This window comes from Rhododendron vialii, chromosome 5a, assembly GCF_030253575.1.
Source record: "Rhododendron vialii isolate Sample 1 chromosome 5a, ASM3025357v1".
In the NCBI taxonomy this organism is placed as follows: Eukaryota; Viridiplantae; Streptophyta; class Magnoliopsida; order Ericales; family Ericaceae; genus Rhododendron; species Rhododendron vialii.
The window spans coordinates 15,086,969-15,106,344 of record NC_080561.1 but is presented as its reverse complement, the minus strand read 5'-3'; the positions used below and the strand labels follow the sequence as shown (position 1 = coordinate 15,106,344).

General features: G+C 34.9%; 1 protein-coding gene and 1 long non-coding RNA gene across 2 annotated transcripts; both read left to right on the top strand.

Moving 5' to 3' along the window:
- Positions 1–8,797: 8,797 nt before the first annotated feature.
- Positions 8,798–9,676, top strand: LOC131326687 (vacuolar iron transporter homolog 4-like). The gene has a single exon (XM_058359546.1). It carries the CDS (start codon positions 8,905–8,907, stop codon positions 9,607–9,609), a length of 705 nt encoding a protein of 234 aa, XP_058215529.1. The 5' UTR covers positions 8,798–8,904; the 3' UTR covers positions 9,610–9,676.
- Positions 9,677–14,406: 4,730 nt separating this feature from the next.
- Positions 14,407–18,996, top strand: LOC131327002 (uncharacterized). The gene is made up of 3 exons (XR_009200151.1): positions 14,407–14,659; positions 16,893–16,962; positions 18,710–18,996. It is a non-coding gene; the product is annotated as an uncharacterized LOC131327002 (long non-coding RNA).
- The last annotated feature ends 380 nt before the right edge of the window (positions 18,997–19,376 follow it).

Sequence of the window (19,376 nt, the reverse complement as noted above, 5' to 3'; positions counted from 1 at the left end):
GGTTTTAATGTATGGAAGAGTGACTATGTGTTTTTTCCTATACCAAAAAGTACTTGGGAGATTAGAGCACACTTGTGTTTCTAATTTTTCTTTGAAAATGTCAATATGTTGGGTAACCATTGGATCTTGCAATTGTTGCTCAATTTTTTTATGTCTAATTTCTTTTTGGAGTTGTACTAGTTGATTTTTTTTAATTTCTAGTTGATTTAGTTGTCTTTGTTGCTGTTTTTCTAAAAAGGGAAAGGATATTTGTTTACCATAAGGTTGAGTGGTTATACCAGAGTTACTAATTGTAAATGGGTATAGCAATGTAAGAAAAGGGGTTCCTAGGATGATGTTTTCAGTAAGATTTTTGACTAACAAAAAGAATGTCTTAAAGCAAACATTATCCTGGCAGACATGTACCTTGGGTAGCTTATAGCTAATCGGCATTTGACTACCATTAGCAGAGCTTAATCGTTCAGTGGTTTTTTGGTAATATTTAACTGGTACTAATTCTTCTTTAATACAGTTTAAATCTGCTCCTGAATCAATTAGTGTAGGAATTTCTATGGTATAATCTTGGATTACTAACTTGGGTTGGATGTACCACTTGTGGGTGTTGATTGAACAGTTTACTGAGTTAGAATCTCCAGGTGGGGTATTTCTTAATGAAATAATTTCTTTTTTGACTTCTTTTACTTTTTGTTGAAAAGTTTGGATGGGAATCTCATCTTTGGTGAGAACGGACAATGAAACATTGCTAGTACTAGTACTAGTAGTACTATCATGCTTTTCTTTTTTCCTTTTTGCTTTATTATTTTTCTCATAATGATTTTTTATATATTTGAAGATTTTGATCTGACTTCTTGTATCATTCATGAATTCTTTCCATTGACTACGAATTTTTGCTCGTTGTTCTTTATTATATTTATTACGAAATTCTTGTCTTTTTTGTTCATTTTTGGGTGACTTATAATTTTTATATAATTTTTTAAAATCAATAGAGAAAGGTTTATGTAGGACATCAAGAGAATGGTGATGTGTGATTGATTGTGGAATGGCTGACTCAAAATCAGACTGTGTAGGTGATCCTTGATGAGTATCCTCATCATCTAGTTTTGACTGTGTTGAATAACATGGTTTACTGATTTGGGAACTGGAATCTATTCCTCTAAGAGTAACATAGGGATTTAATAACTCTGGATCTTGCCTAGGAATACTAGATGTACTATGCCTGGGTATACTAGTAGTACTGTTTGTTCTACTTAATTCTCTAATGCGAAGAGGGTTGAGTCTCTGTTGATCAAAACTGATTTTAACAGTTCCATCTAAATATTGTTGAATATAATCAAGGTTGACTGTGTCATTTTGAATTACTTGTGGAAAACTTTCATTTTCTGTAATCCAACTCGTGGGTAACTGGATATCGTTCCAAGAAATTGTTCTGGGGACTTGTATGTTAGCTTCTGAACTACTCTGAATTAAGACAGTCTTATCTTTTGGGCTTTTGACCAAGGCATGGATATTTAAATTTGTTTTCATACATTTATAATATAATCTGTAAATTAATGCAATTGAATGACTTCCTTCTAGCATATTGGTAATTGCTCCAGAAGTTTGACTATTTAAAGTTAATGATTTTAACAGGTTTTTGTCTTTCAGGCTTAAAGGTAAGTCTGGGTAGCAGTTAAAATAAACTGGTCCATTATGTAAACTTGACTCCATTAATCCTAACAGACTATCACTAAAATTGGTGAATCTACTATCTCTTAATGATAGTAGTACAGCAGAATTTAATCCTGTCCTAGTGAGGGGTTTGACAGCGACTTGTACTAATCCTATGTGGATATAATTGTATCCTCGTTCTAAGTGTCTTCTGATGGACTCTTTACTAAGAAGAATGCATTTTTCTTGTTTTTTAGTTAGAGCGTAGACTTGCTCCGAAGTTTTTACAACTTGATCAGTTTTAAAAGTATCATTCAGAAAACTAGTTTTGTATATTTCTTTAATGGAAACCTTAGGTATATTCCAGTATCCTAATTCACTATCTAAATTTTTGTATTCATATTCTTCTTTGTGCACTGTATCCGGGATATCTGACAACGAAGCCATAGAGGAAGAGCTGGCTGAAGAATTACACCTAAATAATCTATTCATTATTCTCTAATTTTAGAAACTTCGAACTAGTATTCTAATTCGTAATTGGTACTTTTTGGAACATACCCTTATACACACATACCCAATTCCGACTTAGCACATACCGCCACATACACACATGCCATTTCGGTCTAATCCAAACCCTCCACTGCCCTACCCTGGGACTTACCAACGGGAATTACTGGGAACCTACGCGAGGCGGCTTAAGTGAAAACGGTGTCTAGACGATGGGTGGCTTTACCGGGTGCCCAAACGTGTACTATTACGAACCGGACGACCAGTTAAAATCCTAAAATCAAGAATTTAAACAGATAAATTAAAGTGTAATTAAACTACCAAGAACCTCAACGTGGCTTTGATACCAAGAGGGGCGGAAGCACGGATACAACAGTAGAAGAAATAAAAAGATACAAATAAAAAGATACACAGATATAGTTAAGAAAAGAAAGAGATAATCAAATATGAAATTTATTCACAGAAAGGAGGCTCAATTTTCAGTTTTCTAGTATATATATATATATATATATATATATATATATAGAGAGAGAGAGAGAGAGAGAGAGAGAGAGAGAGAGAGAGAGAGAGAGAGAGAGAGAGAGAGAGAGAGAGAGAGAGAGATTAAAAAGGAAAGTAAGCCTTGGAGGGTAATTATTAGGTTTAGGGCTACTAGTCTTAGGTTGACATGCATGACAAGGCTAAGTTTGCTTCTCTTGGAAGCAAAATGATAGCTTCTTTTGGTATGAATTGTCTTGTCAAATATATATACACTTTGGTAAGTCTAGTCTCCATTATCCAAGGAATAAAAATTTTCCTAACAAATATTATCCAATGGTTAAAGAGGTAATGATGATAGATGTGACTAGATATGGTTAGGTCCAAGTAGGCTTATAAGGCTAAGGTAGGTCATGATTAAATGTTAAGTTTACAAAGGTAATCATATGGACCAATGATTAATAGTTTCCTAGAAAATAAGTCTATGGTCAAGTAGTCATGATTAAAGTAGGTTATGAATGCTACTTTTGGTAGTATCATGATTACTATCTTTGTCCAATGGTTTTTAAATGCTAGGGAAAGGTAACTAAGTCAATTGGTACTTAGGTTGGCCTAACTAATGGTTGGAAACAAAATCTTTTACCCAAAGGATAAGAATTACCCTAACAACTATCGTTCAATGGTTAAAGAGAAAAGATACCCTTTGAAGATGTAATGATGAAGAATGAAGTCAAAAATTGATTAGTCAAGAAAGTGCAATGATTTCCTAGTCTAAGGTTGCATGCATGGCACACTACAAGAAAAATTCAATTGGGTGACGAATGAAAATCGTCACAAATAATATAGGTGACGAAAAAAAATTTGTCGACTAAAGGTTGTCGAGGATTCCTACTTGGTGACGAAATCTATCTTTTGTCACCTATAGTGCCTTTCGAAGACGAAATATTTCGTCACCAAAAAGTGAATAATTGGTGACGAAATTTTTTTCCTCGCTTATTGTGCTTTTTGATGACGAAATTTTTTGTCATCAATTATTCCTTTTGGTGACGAAAAAATTCGTCACTGATTGGTAACATTGGTGACGAAATTTTTCGTTGCAAAAGATGTTTTCATATGGGAAAAAAATTCTTCGTTCTTGCTCCTGCTGGATTTCGAACCCGAATCTCTTGAGTTTTTCGCGCATGTTCTGACCAACTGCACCACACACACTTTTCAGTACATAGTTGAAATATCTAATATATAACACATGTTTAACATGAAAATATATTTTGAATGTAATTTTGAACCTTTAAACATTAAAATAAGTAATTTTGATAAACATGAAAGTTGTAGGCAATTGAATTATTGTTCAAACCTAATTTGAATTATCTCAATCGGAGTTTTTAGTAAAGAGTTATGTCCGAAATACATTAGTGACAAAGCGCAATTCATAAATTTTGTCACAAAAGGTACCCATTTGACGACGAAATATATTTTTCGTCGCTGAAAGCGTTAAAATGGTGACGAAATTATTTTTCGTCACCAAAGTTAAGCATTTGGTTTCGTCACCAAATGATTATCTTTGGCGACGAAAAATAATTTCGTCACCTTTTTGAAGCTTTCGGCGACGAAAAATGTATTTCGTCTCCAAATGGGTACCTTTGGTGATGAAAATATTTTTTTCGTCGCTAAACAGGTATAATTGGTGATGAAATTATTTCGTCACAGAAGTTGTCAAAACAGTGACGAATTTATTTTTTCGTCGCCAAATATACTCATTTAATGACGAAATTAAATTTCGTCGCCACTTTTTCGTCACCAATTTTCATTTTTCTTGTAGTGGCAAGGCTAAGGTTGCTTCTTTTAGAAGCAAAATGATGGCTATGACTTGTCTAGTCAAAGTTATATATATATTGGCAAGTCAAATGTCTAATATCCAAGGGATAATAATTCTCGTAGCATTTATTAACCCATTGTTAAAGATATAAAGAAGATAGGTATGACATTGAATGACCATTCATGTGGTATAATGATTACCCCTAAATGTCTAAGGGTTCAATTAGGATTTAGGAGGGTTCATAAGGCTCAAAGATTGTCAAAAATGTCCAATTAGGGTTAGGGAGAAGTAACTAGGTGAATTGGTAGTTCGATTTCTCTAACTAATTGGTTGGAAACTAATTCTACTTGCCATGTAGGATTTCTAGCCAAGAAATGTAATTTAAAGATTTTATTTAACTCGTTAGGAAAATATACAATTGCTTTTATAAGCATACTTGTCTTTAGAAAATGACTATATTGTTCGGTGCGAAAAGATAAATTTTATAAGTCTCAAATCTAATTATGACGGATTATTAGAAATTAAAAAGAAATTTTAAAAGCAAATCCAAGTAATTAAAATAAAATTTAAATATTTAACCAAATTTTTATTTACCGAAAATCAGGGTCGTTACATTTCCGGTGATCAAAAAATTTGAATTTGGATAAATTAAAAAGCACTAAACATAAGACCGCAATTTAATAGGCTTTAGTTTGGCCTGCATGTCGAAATAAAAAAGCAAACACAAATTCATGTTTTGGCTTTTCGAAAATCAATCCGCCATGCATTCTCTTTCTTTTTTAATAACTGGTAATAATTAAAACTCCCAAAGGCTACGTACGTACGCACGTACGCAATCTCCATAATTTGCCCTTCCTGGGAAAATCTTTTACTTCTAAAACAGAAATGCCACAAAAATGAGAATATATAATAAAAACACTTACCCTTCAGGTTCTTATTATACTACTTGAACCTCTTATAATCACGTGACAAATTAAAGGACTATTTCTCTTATATATACTCTCGAACGTACGACACGAGTACTCTTGGAAATTTTCTGAAAAATTATATACTTATCTATATAGTTTTAGCGTGCATAAAAGTAGAAAGATCACAAACTCCAAGTTTAAGCCCTCAATGAATTCTATTGTACTTATATTTTATATATATATTATTCTTTTCTTAATGACAAAGCCAGTGCTTACCACCAAAAAAAAAAAAAAATGAAAGAAAGAAAGAAAAGAAAATAGCTCCAAACAAATTAATCAAAATGGTGCAAAATCATCCATCAATTAATTTGACCAAAATAGTCTATATTTTCTTATATTTGTAATTTGTTAACTTGAGAGTAGACCTGTCAATAGATTGGATTCGATCTAAATTCGATAGTGGTAATCCGAATCTGAAAAGCCAGATTCGATTAAAAAATTCGAATCCGAAAACTTTTTTACTTCAAAAATTTTAGCAAAAAAAAAAAAAAAAAAATTCCAAAAAAAATTTAAAAATAAAAATACAATTTCTCAAACATTATTTTTTCAAAATAAAAAATTTACAGTTTTTTTAAAAAAATAAAAAAAATTTTAAAAATAAGGTTCGGATCGGATTGATAACGGATTTAATCCGATCCGATCCGATCCGAATTCAATCAGATCCGTATTTGGATTACTGAATTTGGATTATCGGATCATGCATTATTGGATTCAGATTGGATTCGGTCCATTGATAGACCTACTTGAGAGTCTAGGATTATTCAATATGCATATAAGCTGACCCAGCCAGACAATCGATATTAAAAGTCGAAAATTACTCCATAGTCCTTATGAAATATTACCATATTCACTAGCTACCACTTGTAATTTCTAGGTAAAAGTGATTGGCCACTACCTCATGCATGACTCACTATCCACGAAATTAAAGGAAAAATTACTTTACACTTTCAAATTTCCTAAATAAATGTTGGTGGGAATAACGCACGCAACTAATTGGCTTATCGATATTGTCTACTTCATTAAAAAAGGAAAATATGATGAATGGTTGTGCTTCTCTATATATAATTAATTATCAACAACGAGACAATTATGCATGCATGTGTATGATTCTGAGCTTCTTAATTTAATGATCAAAATTTTAAATTCTTCTTTCATGTATCTTTTGTCTTTTATTATTACATTACATGATCGAAGTTAATTACACGGCAAATCGTTGTACAACTAGTAAGAGAACCATTTTGTAAATCCAAATAATTAATATATAGAGACAAAATTGTGCGAGTGCATGTCATTCCCAAAAGTATTTGAGTTTGTTAACTAGTATAACCAATACATATGCGTGTGCGCATGTAAAAGTGATCAACTAGATCAGGGATGCATGCCGGCCGGATGTGGAAAACTCATCGGTCTCTACGTGTTTTTTTTTTACAACATAGGGTATCCAAGTCAACTTTCGCGTGTATCATCTAATTCTTGAGAATCAATCTTATTGTCTACTAGCGGACGGTCCAATTAAAGCTGAAGCAAAATCCAATATGGATTGACCTCACAAGATTTGATAGCGCTTAAGAAATTTTGAATTCACCCGAGGCCTATAATATTAAGCAAATTCCTAAATTGCAAAGCCTTGATCACTGGATAGAAGCGGGCATCGAATCGTGTCATATCATGTATTAGGCTTGTCAACTTAAACGGCCAATGCCTAGACATAATAGTAATATTGAATTCCTATCAAAACACATGTTAACTTAAACGTGTCAGATATATCTTGAAACTAACACGACACTGCTTAAAATCATTTCTTGTTTAGGTTGACAATGTTAATTCCTTTACCTAAAAACCCTTAAAACTCCATCTGTAATATAAAATCATACACAGAAAAATATTACTACAATATATGCACAACTATTTAATCCAATATCGAAAAAGGAATACATTTCCAATGCTATCATAATCACATAATATTAGTAAATCAAAAAAAAAAAAAATCAATAATAGCCAAATCATGAGACATCAAAAAAATTCTTAAGCCACAACTAGACGTTTAGTCTCAAAATCTCGCTGAGCTAAAAAAGAAAAGTCTCAAAACACTATTCCTTGTTTTTACGGCTTATACCTCGAATAACAAAAAAGCCCCCGAAACTATGACATACTAGTCTCAATATAATATGCATAATCTCTTGTCGTGTTTGTTCGATCAAGTCGTGTCATTTGCGTTATGTGTTAATACGGAAAAAATTAGACGGTTATTCCTTGTCCTTTTCGAGTTACAGGAGTTCAATCCCCGTATCCGTTTCGTTTAATTTTTGTGTTGTCGAGTCAAGTCGTGTCATATTTACATGTAAAAAAGTAATGGATCCAAATTCTCTACCTTCATGTAAATTCCCACCACCACCATGAACAGGCCAATAACTTTGGAGTTTTGGTCTGTACGTATAAGCTCTCGATCTGCAGAAATATATTCTTGTCCTACATGCACTAGAAACAGGATATTCGCCTCGATCCAGACATACATAATCTTCCCTTTTCACGAGGTGGTGTGAACGCATCAGATACCACTCCACTCCACTATCCCCAACCCCACCTAAAAAAGAACATCATTAATAAGACCTAATTTAGGTGCCTAGCTAGCTCGATCCCATGATATATACTGTATTTATTTATTAACATTGTCACTGATCAGTACAGTTTGCACATACCGCATACGTGATTAGTGCAGTTAATTATGGGTCTCACATATATTTAAATGTGCATGATTAAAGTAAAACTACTCATCCAAAAGGTGTTCATATAATTATCAAAAAATAACAAAACATGGTGCCATCGAATTGGGTCAAGTACTTCAAACAAAATTTAGTTCGCATATATATTTCTCTAAATACCTTTTTCTATAATTTTCTTTTTGTTTTCACATTAAACGTTGTCGAAGCCAAAATCTATACGTACGGTGCACTTACAACCTACCCAGTAGCCATTTATCTAAACATATTTTAGGAATCCCATCTACTTTTCTGATAATCCGCACACAAAAATATGTAGCGGTGTCGTCACCTAGTTAGAGTTTAATTGGTTTCAATAAGTGAGTAATCCGACTCGGTAGTTCGGTTCATGTCTCCATATTCACTTGGTGGAGTCCGCTAGCTGCAAATGACTCCAGCCAGCTATGTGGTTCCGATCGATGTAATGTTCCTCGGTGAATATATCTGCATATATATATATATATATATATATATATATAGAGAGAGAGACAAAAAGCATTGGATAAGTTGGCTTTCCAAAGCCAAATTGGCCAGCAGCCAATACATCTCTCAAAGTACAGTGCCATTTCCTTCGTTCGCTCTCTCTATATATACCCCATACTAGGCTTGTGTCCTCCACACTCCTCTACTATCCATCCATACAAGAATCCACCACAGCCTATGTACAGATACCTGTATATATATTCCATTTCCACCTAAACAAACTTTTCTCTCTCCTCCTCTTTCTTCAATGGCAACTCCCACCGAATCTCAATCCTCCCTTCAAGCATCAAAACCCACAATTCCTTATAACGTCGACGATATCGAACAACAACAAACAACCGAACCAGCTGGGCTCGAAATCGAGGTAATCGATTACTCTTCTCGAGCTCAGTGGCTCAGAGCCACCATTTTGGGAGCAAACGACGGTTTGCTCTCAACGGCGTCTTTGATGGTCGGAGTCGGAGCCATCCAAAAGGACCTCAACACCATAATGCTCGCTGGGATTGCCGGACTTGTCGCCGGTGCTTGTAGCATGGCTATTGGAGAATTCGTGTCTGTTTACTGCCAGTATGACATAGAAATGGCTCAGATTAAGATGGATGTCACTAGGGGTACCACTGGAGATGTAATTATAAGTGCAAGTGAAATTGAGAAGAGGAAGAGGAAATTGCCGAGTCCGTTCAAGGCAGCGATCGCCTCTGCGGGGGCTTTTGCATTGGGGGCGTTTGTTCCTCTGCTGGCTGCGGCGTTCATTAAGGAGGATTATTACGTGAGGTTGGGAGCGGTGGTGGCAGCTGTGAGCTTAGCGCTGGTAGGGTTTGGAGGTGTGAGCGCGGTGTTGGGGAGGGCGCGGGTGGTCAAACCTTCACTTAGGGTTTTGGTTGGCGGGTGGTTGGCCATGGGGGTTACTTTTAGCTTAACCAAGTTGGTTAATGATCTCGCTGGAATCTAATTAATTAAAATCAATATCGATCACTACTGTTATATATATATATAATACTAGCTGCATTAATTTTATACTCCATATATTCTCATGCATGGAGTACTGTGAGTGACTGTGTGAGCCCCATGCATGTGTATATATATATATCCGTCCCAAAATGATCAATACAGTAATGTTTGCAGCACATTAATTAATTAGTACTAATAAATATTCTCAATGTTTTTTCAGAAACTAATATTCTGGGTATGTTTTGTTTTCCTATAAGTACTCATATTATATATTACTCTCTTGCATGCTTAATTTGTTGAAAGAAAAGCTACCTACCTATTTTTATCTTCTTTTTTTTAGGTAACCATGAGTAACCAGGAAGACTAAAATCATATATGGAGTATTAATTAATTGTCATTATATGGTAGGGTTGGCTGCTTGTTTTTTCTTTTTCTTTTTCTTTTTTCTTTTTTTGGATAAAGTTTATTGGTATCTTTACATCTGCTGTTAAGATACTTTTTTAGATCTTCTTTCGTTATGTGCTGGACAAGGTCCCAAAAAGTGCATGCAAAAAGAAGCCAAGGTTATATAGAATGATCTAGCTAGATGAATTAAGGAAAGGGACTCTTTTGTTATGTTTTCTAGCTCTAGTGGAGGAGCCATGTCCTTGAGCTTCAATTAATGCAATGATCGATTCAACATTTCATTGGGCGTGCATTTTTATGCAAACTATACAATTTGAGCTGGCTAAATTTGAACTGATCCATGTCATGTGGGTATATTTTGAAATTAACTTAATTGTAAAATAAGTACCCTACTTGTCAATATTTAGACAGACTATATATATTTAGCAACTGCTAAAAGTAGATGTTAATAATGAGTTTAATATTCCTAAAGTAAGGAATTCAAAATTTCCTCAATAACAAGTTCATTATTGCAGAGTTCTTTTCTTTTTTTTTTTAATCTTTGAAAACAAATTACAAAAATGAAAATGATCATAAGCATGAGACATTACAATGGGCAAAGAGAAAACAAAAAATTCCAACCCCTCACACCATTTATCAAATGCCACCAGGACCCAAAGAGAATAACAACTCAAAATTAGCAAAATGCCAACCAAGATACAACACTCATTAAAAAAAAAAACATCCACAAAAAACACCCTAAAACTAACTCCTCAAACCAGAAAATATTAATCCGAAGCCAACATGGCTAGCGCTCTTCATCAATTTCCTCCATTTGAGTAATCCTACTGATCACTTCCTCCTCCTCATCATCATAGCCCGTACCTAGCTAGTGTCTTCTCAAAGTCCCAAACTGCTTAATTCTCATCGAGAATGATTCTATTCCTATTATTAATTATCCTTCAAATTCACTACAACAAATTGTGTTCTTTGCGACCAACTTTTAGCGACTAACAAAATTTGGGTCTCTTTTGATATGGTACTTGCGACCAAGAGCTTCCTTGGTCGCGAAAAGAAGAAAGTTGATCCCGCAAGCGTCCCAATGTGTTGGTCGGTAAATGCGAGTCTCCTATTCTTTGGCGCGAAACTTTACCGCTGGCGGGAAAACTTTTAGCGACCAAACTCTAATTCATTTAACGACCAGAATGAATTTTGTCACGTAAAAGAGTTGAATGAATAAGTATTGCGACCAACATGTGACTATTTTGCGACCAAGAAGAAGCTGGTTACATTATATCTCTGTATTAAATGTTTAAGCGACTAGGGTGCTCTAGTCACAAAATCTTTATTATTTAGTGACCAATTGTGAGTCACTAAATGCTATAGCAGAACTTTTTGAGGCTTAATTATTTTTTTTGTTTTGTGACTTAGCATGTGTTTCAGAACCCATTTTAAATACTTTATTTTTTAAGAAGATAATTTTGAACTAAAAAATAATTTATTTATGTAAATAATTTTTCTAACAATATGAATCTGGTTTGGTAAATTTCATTAAGATCTTTTGAGTGGTACAAAAAAAAATTCATTTACATTATTTTTAAGTTTAAAAATGTGAAATAAATACTTTTTTTTTAAGAAAGTGTTATGGAACATGATTTTTGGCATGGTTGAGGGTTGCAAAGAGTTGTACAAATGAATAGTTTTGATATGCACATTAGACTTGGAGAAAAGGAGCCCAAAAAACTCAAAGAAAATGGTCTGTTTGCACTATGGGGATGAAGATAATCCCTTTTCTTGCAAAAAATTTGTCTCAATCCGTATGTTATACTTAATTGGTATGTTTGATGGTGGGAAAAAGATAGGTGAGGTCTATCAACGGTATTTAGGGCGGACTCACATATACCCTCTTTTTTCGAACTCCGTAGTTCGATATATGTTTGCACACGAAAGTAAGGGCAATTGGACAATAGTGGACTTTTTGCAATTAGGGCATGGTGTTGTGCAGTGATGTGCACAGTACCATGGTAAGCACCTTCAAGCCGTTGGATCGTGCATCCAACAGCTCGGATCTCATATATGCAATGAACGACTCTCGATTGTTGGTTGCCAATATGAGATTCTAGCCATCGGATGCACGATCCGATGGCTTGGAGGTGCATAGCACGGTGCTGTGCACCTCACTATGGTGCTGTGCAGTGGCGTACGCAACACTGTGCTTCACACCTCCAAGTCGTCGGATCGTGCATCCGACAGCTCGAATCTCATCTCGACAATAAACGGTTCTCGATTGTTGGTTGTTGAGATAAGATCCGAGCCGTCGGATACACGATCCGACGGCTTGAAAGTGTACAGCATGATATTCACTGCACAATACCAACCCGAAGTCTGAACTATTTGTCAATTTAGTATTACATTTAACTAATTAATGAAGGGGATACCCTCATCGTCTTTATCTCCACATCTAATGGTCAAAAATTACCCTCATCATATTTATCTCACCTAAACAAATACAATATAATTAATTCCAATATACATATAGTCTTATCTATTATTTTTGTGAATCCAACTTGTCCCATCTATTCATATTCTTAATCTCCTTTTATCCAATCCTCTATTTTCCATTCAAATTTTGATGATTCGAACAGTTCAATATATTTAGAATGTGATTTTAAGGATTTTCGTTAGAAATCAACAAAAAATATGGCCGCAAAGTGATTGATCTGAGCAGTTTTTTATTGAACCGTTCAATGAAAACTGCTCGGATGAAGCACTCCTCAATCAATTTTTTTGCCGATTTCTCGCGAGCACCTTTAAAATCACATTATGATCACAGTGAATGGATTGGATCATCAAAATTTGATCGGAATCTATGAGATCCGCACTTATACTAAGTAGGAGATTCCGTACAAGCAGCTGACTCTCTGTGTGTGTCTTATATATATATATATATATATATATATATATATATATATATATATATATATATATACCACGGATTCTATAAGAGATCCATTATTTTAATAAAATACGGATCTCCCATTTCTAGATCTAATTTTGATGATCCAAAGCGTTCAATATATGCAGAACGTGATTTTAAGGGTATTCGCAAGAAATAAGCAAAAAATATAACCGAAAAGTGCTTGTTTTGAACAGTTTTTAATTGAACCGTTCAATAAAAATTGCTCAAATCAAACACTTCCCATGTATATTTTTTGCTAATTTGTCTTAAGGACACTTAAAAATCACATTCTGATCATATTGAACGGTTCGAATCATCAAAATTTGATCAAGATTATGAGCTCCATATTTTATTAAAATAAGGGATTTCTCATAGAACCCACAAGCTTCTTGTAATTAATAACATTAAGTAAGGACCTTAGGTAAGGACTCATATGTCCCGATCAAATTTTAATAATTTGAACTGTTTAATGGGTGCAAACCGTGATTTTAAGAGGCTCCGTGAGAAATTAACAAAAAATATGATCAAAAAGTGCTTGTTTTGAGCAATTTTTTATTGAACTTTTCAGTGAAAACTGCTCAGATCAAACATTTTCCGGTCTTATTTTTTGCTGATTTCAAGCGGGGACCCTTAAAATCACGTTCTAGTCACACTGAACGGTTCGGATCATTAAAATTCAATCGGGATCTATGAGGTCCTTACTTAAGCTATGTAAGAGATTCTTTACAGGAAGCTGATTATATATATATTTTTCATTCCTCCACAAATAAATAATTGAAAAAAGGGAACAAAAATAAGCGAATTTTTTTTGAGTCCAGATCAAGATTTAGTCTTTTTTCTTTTTTTCTTTTTTGGAAACATGCATGTTTGTCAGATTTTCTTAAAAAAACAACTAATTTGTATATGGGTAAAGACTTGAACCGGTGAAAAGATCTTATTTTTCTTATCATTTTATCTTAAAGGATTGTAATTAATTTTTAGCTCTAGAGCTCTCGTTAAGCCTTAATTGTTTCGATTTTCAATCCGTTTGAACCAGTGCAAAGATCTTTTTTTGATTATTTTATCCTCAAGAATCATATTTAATTTTTAGCTCTAGGCCTCTCATTGAAGAGTCTTAAAAGAAGGATAAAACTAAATATTTCAACACCAAAAAACATAATCCAAAACGCCGTCGTGTTCACTACAAGAAATTGTGGCTTTAACGGCATTTTTATTATCGACATGTGCTAAAATGCCAGTAATACTAGTTATTCTCGGCATTAACAATAATGCTGAAAAATATTAACTTTAAACGGCACTAGTAATAAAATGCCGGTAAAAATTACTCAAAAACGGCATTATTGGAGCAAATGCCAGTTTTAGTTTAGACAATGGACGGCAATATTACCACGAACACTCGCGATTTTTTCTCCCATCCTAAACGATGTCGTCTCCCTCCTACTTTTCCTTTTTCCCTCCTATTTTCCCCTTTTTCCCTCCCTCGCGCGGTCTCTTTTGCTTCACTCCTAAAATCTCTGCAAACAAAAATCCCCAAAAACAGAAGCCCTGACTTCGACGACTTCTCTCTTGATGACTCCTAAAATCTCTTGCTTCACTTCCCGTGGATTTAGCACACAAGCAATGACGTCAACGAACCCTTCAATTCACGTGATCGATCGAAGCCCTAGCTCAACATCACTGGTCATTGCATGAGATCTCACCGTTGCAGGTACACACGATTTCTTCTTCAAATCTGTGTTCTGGATTTGAACTTCGCATCCCCTCTCTCTATTTAGGGTTTTGAGTTTACAAAATTTCTGCAATTGTTCACCTTTGAACCTTGAATCCCGTCTCTTGGTTTAGGGTTTCAGGTTTGCATGTAAGTGTTCCAAAATTGATGTCCTGCTTGTGTTCTATTTCTGCCATTAAAATGCGGTTTGTCACGTGATTTGCTAAACTATTGGTTTTGATTGTGTATAGATGTTGTAGTTGATGGTACAAGAAACTTTATCTATTTTTTTGGCTGAAATTGGTGGAGACCATCTCGATTTTTTGTGTATAGATAGATGTGGGTCTTTCAAAGACGCATATAAACTGTTTGTTGAAATGCATGTTAAGAGAGTGAACACAGTGGCCATATGGTTGAAGTTTTGTTAGTATAATAATCCAATTTTAGGAGCAAATTTTTCATTTAGCATGACTTATACTTTTGTTACGAGTATCAAGTACTTGGTGTTTCAAAATCAGGACATGACCTTTACTTTTCTTTTTTCCTGTCTTTATCCTTTTTGCATTTTGGTTAATGGATAAGAAATAGATTAGGGGAAAGACCAAATAGCATTAGAGCATATCAACTCCAATAGTCAAGAGGTAGGCATCCAAAACCATGTGTTACTTATCATTGAATGTTTGCATGGCACTACGAGTCAGTGGCCACTAGTTTGTTGTGGCTGCATATTTGGCACTCGCTGCCTCGTTATTTTTTCATTTTTTCTCGTTAGGTACTTAAGAATGACATACCTCCTTATATACATATAGATTGGGTTGTAGAGCGAAGCAACTCCTTAGATACCTCTATCTTCTGTTGAAGTGTTTAAAGGTATTTAGGAAGTGAAGTTTTATATTTTAGTATGTTGTTCACGTATTGGATACGTGAACAATACTACAATAGTACCCAAAAAGTATCCAAAACTTCAAAAAATTTAGAAAATCGATTTTTGTATAGTCGATATTCCTTGCATACATGTTTGAGAGTAACAGAGGTGTATCGTTGTCCAATACAGACATGCTATGGGTACAACTCCCATATTGAAGTTTCTGTGCTTCATAGTCTACAAGAGTGAGGACTAAGATATATTCGTAAAATATCAATACTAACGTCTCATACAAGGCATGAGGACCAAACACGTAGCTAATTTATTCAGGCCTAACCCGAATAGCCATAACCGATTTCTCAGAATCTTTGCATAGTACTTTACGGAGTAACAGATATCGCAATATGACAGGGGCAACATACAACATTACAGCCTCACGAAATACATTTCTAATATGAACCAGGATGAATAAAATTGATCAACAATTGTTGTTCTTGCTTCAGAGCCCATACACTGCTGTCTCAAAACACAAATCATAAATATCTAGGCAATTCTTTTGATGTACTCTGCTATTAGTGTCTTCGTATGTAAAAAGCGAAAGATAGCAAGCAACCGAACCTTGAAACAAATGCATGTTTGTTAAATTCTCCGTAGGATCAGAAGATGGAACTATCCTCAAAATCGCCTCATAGACATGTCGATTCTCTTGATTCATTTCTTCAGCAAAAGAAACATGAGATTGGCATTTCAATGCCGGGGCTATAACATACTTAATCATCTTGTCCGCTACTTTCGCAAGGCCATAATCTAGAATGCCAACCACCCACAAAAACACAAACACCAAAACTAGCCTTACTTGACTGAGACCAATCTTCCAAAAGAAACCTCAAAATGAAAGGACGAATTAAGCTTGGATTTTTTAACTAAAGAAGAGTGTGTCTACCTACCAAAAGAATTCAATTCCCAATTAACTCATCCCGAAAGCCAAAAGATGTAGTGCATGGACCAAACTCACCTCCATTGCTTTCAAAATCGTATGCAGCTCAACCCCATCAATTTCATGGTATTGTGGATTGAATTGATGTAACTTTGAGTTTCTTTAGTTTCTGTCACGTTTCTAAGGGTGTTTATTAGATTTAGTTAACGGCTAGACTAGCTGACTATCTCTTTTAGCCCAGACCTTAAGTATTTTATGCATGTGCATTCAGATTGAGGTGTAATCTTGCTCTTTTTTCGTGAAATGTGCTGATTAGATCCATCCAACTGTTTTGCTTTGATTTGGAAACTACAAAATGCAAATTCCCTCCCTCTGCCCATTAAATGTTGGATGTAAAATGTACTAACTAAAGATCCTCATTATCTTGGCAGATTTTGCGGATTCTGGGGGTGTTCAGCAGCCAATTTGATGGACTTTTGAGTTGGAATATTGGTACCGGAGGTATTTCTTAATTCTGGTGAATTTCACCTTCACCGTTTTCAACTAGTTTTAGTTGTTTTGAATTAGTTTTTTGGGTCTGAAAGTTTGGTTTGGTTGTCGTTCACTGAATAGTATAACACTGTTGTCTGTAAGAGAGTATGAGTCCTTTTAACCTGCTGAATAGTTGGCGTTCCATTGTTTCCAAGTGGGGATACTTTCCTCTTACCCTTTAGGGTGTAGCCTAATAGGCAACGTAGCTTGCGATTGTTTCGGGACTTGGGTGCACTCTTATCCTGTTGGCTATGTGTCTGCTATGCCTGCGCTGTCGATTTCCATCTTTTTGGGGGTTATGTTTTACTTCTTGACTCGGTTGTTGATGGAACCTTTTGTTGCTGGGACTTCCACTTATTTGATGATGTTTTAGTGCCCTGTTTCACTTACACAACGGCGATTTTGAAAATGAAGTGATACATACTTATCCATGGTCGAAGATGGGGTGGGAGAATTCATGCTCTGACACAATCTGGTATGGGATTAATGTGTAATTTGACTGGCTGCTCAGGTTGGCATGCATTACTTATCAGGCAGCTTTTCATTTTTAGAAGTTCTTAAAGATAACCTGTTCATCCAGAATAATTGCAGATGGTTCAAATATAAGCACAAATACATTAGAAGGCATATAAAGAGTATGACATTTATTTGACCAAATGGATTCTGAAGGAAATTGCTTATTTGCTTCTTGCTGTTATCCTTATACTTCAGTAGTAATTGGCTCTCTAATTTTGAATCCTTGCCAAAACTTCTCCCAAACGTTCTCTAGTTGATGTTCAGCCACTATGGGTTATGATACGTCGTCTACTGTGATGAATATCGTATTTTTTAGGTCTTTTAATCCAAAGGCAGTAGGTTTGCGTTCCATTATATCCTTAAGTTTGCTAACTCATACAAATTAAATAATTGCTCACTTTTGGTAGTAGAAGTTAGTAACTGGTGTCTGGTGAGTGGATTAAAAGCTTGTAGAGTTTACAAAAGCCCTTACAAGGTTCAAAAAGCTTTAGTCTGGGCTATAGTTAATAACTTGTGAAAAGCTCAACCATGCTTAAGGAAAGACCTTATCTTAACTTTCGAAAACAAGTGCATATTGCGCTGTTGAGTAAGAGAATGGCTGCTGGGGTTGTGACGTTGTGTGCACTACTGGTAAAACAGTTTTTTTTCTTTTTTTTGTTTTGTTTTAAAAGTGCTTAGAGGTAACTTGTTCATTCAGCATTATTGGAGACGATTCAATTGTAAGCACCCATGCTATTACACATTAGAAGGCATAGATAGAGTATGGCATTTCTTTGACAAATGGATTTTGAAGGCATCTGTGTATTGGCTTCTTGCTTTTATCTTTGTATTTCCAATTCTATTGGCTCGTCTGAATCGAGTACGTATCCGAAGCGTATCCGAGAGTATCCTCGCGTATCCGAAACGTATCGGGATACCAAAAAATAATTCTAAAAGTATGATACTTTAAAAAGCGTATCGGATACATATCCGGTGAGTATCGGTATCCGATACGGATACGATACATGATACGGAGGCCAAAATAGAGTATCCGTGCTTCATAGATTATGACATTGAACTTATGGCATTTCGTGGATAATATTATGACATTGGACTATTACTGCATTTGGGTTCCTTCAAAAGTGGCTCGCTACTTTTATTACCTTGCAACTCCAATTGACTTTAACCATTTTGTACTCTAACCATGTTTTGAACTTTGCAGATGAACTATGATATCACTTTTTGGCAGAATGGAGCATGGAGTCACTTTTTGCAGCTGTTCAGAACTAACTTAAACTTAGTTACAGCTTGGAGTATGAAGTCCACTTTTTGTTACTTTATCATGGACTTTACCTAGTATTTATAGTTTTGGATGTGGTGTTACTAAACACATATTGGAAAACAAGTACGTTGTGGAATTTGTAGTTTTTGGGGATGGTTGATGACTGTTGCTTTTGAGAAACATATATATTATGTGGTTATTAATGTTGTCAAGGATTTTATTGTTAATGGTGTATCTTGTGACTACGTAGTTAGTTCTTGATGTTTTTGAAATACAAGCTAGTTGTAGTTACAAAAGATATTTACAGCAGAATTAATTTTATGATCAGCACAATACATTGTTAAAAAAAAATTTGCAGCATAATTAATTTTGTGACCAATGCAATCCATTGTTTAAAAAAAAAAAAGTGTTTTTGCGACCAAACTCTCTAGTTGTCAAAACTGGTAGATGTGAAGTCCAAGGATCATTTTTGCGACAACAGAAAATATATTCCGCGACCCGCTTTTGAGTCTCCAAAACATGTTTTTCTGAAGTCTAATGGACACTTTTCACGACCAGAGCTTGTATTTGGCGACCAGATTTTCCCTCTTTTTGTGACTAGCAGTTG

Coding starts and splice junctions, on each gene's coding strand:
- LOC131326687 (XM_058359546.1), top strand. CDS start 8,905: ATGGCAACTCCCACCGAATCTCAATCCTCCCTTCAAGCATCAAAACCC.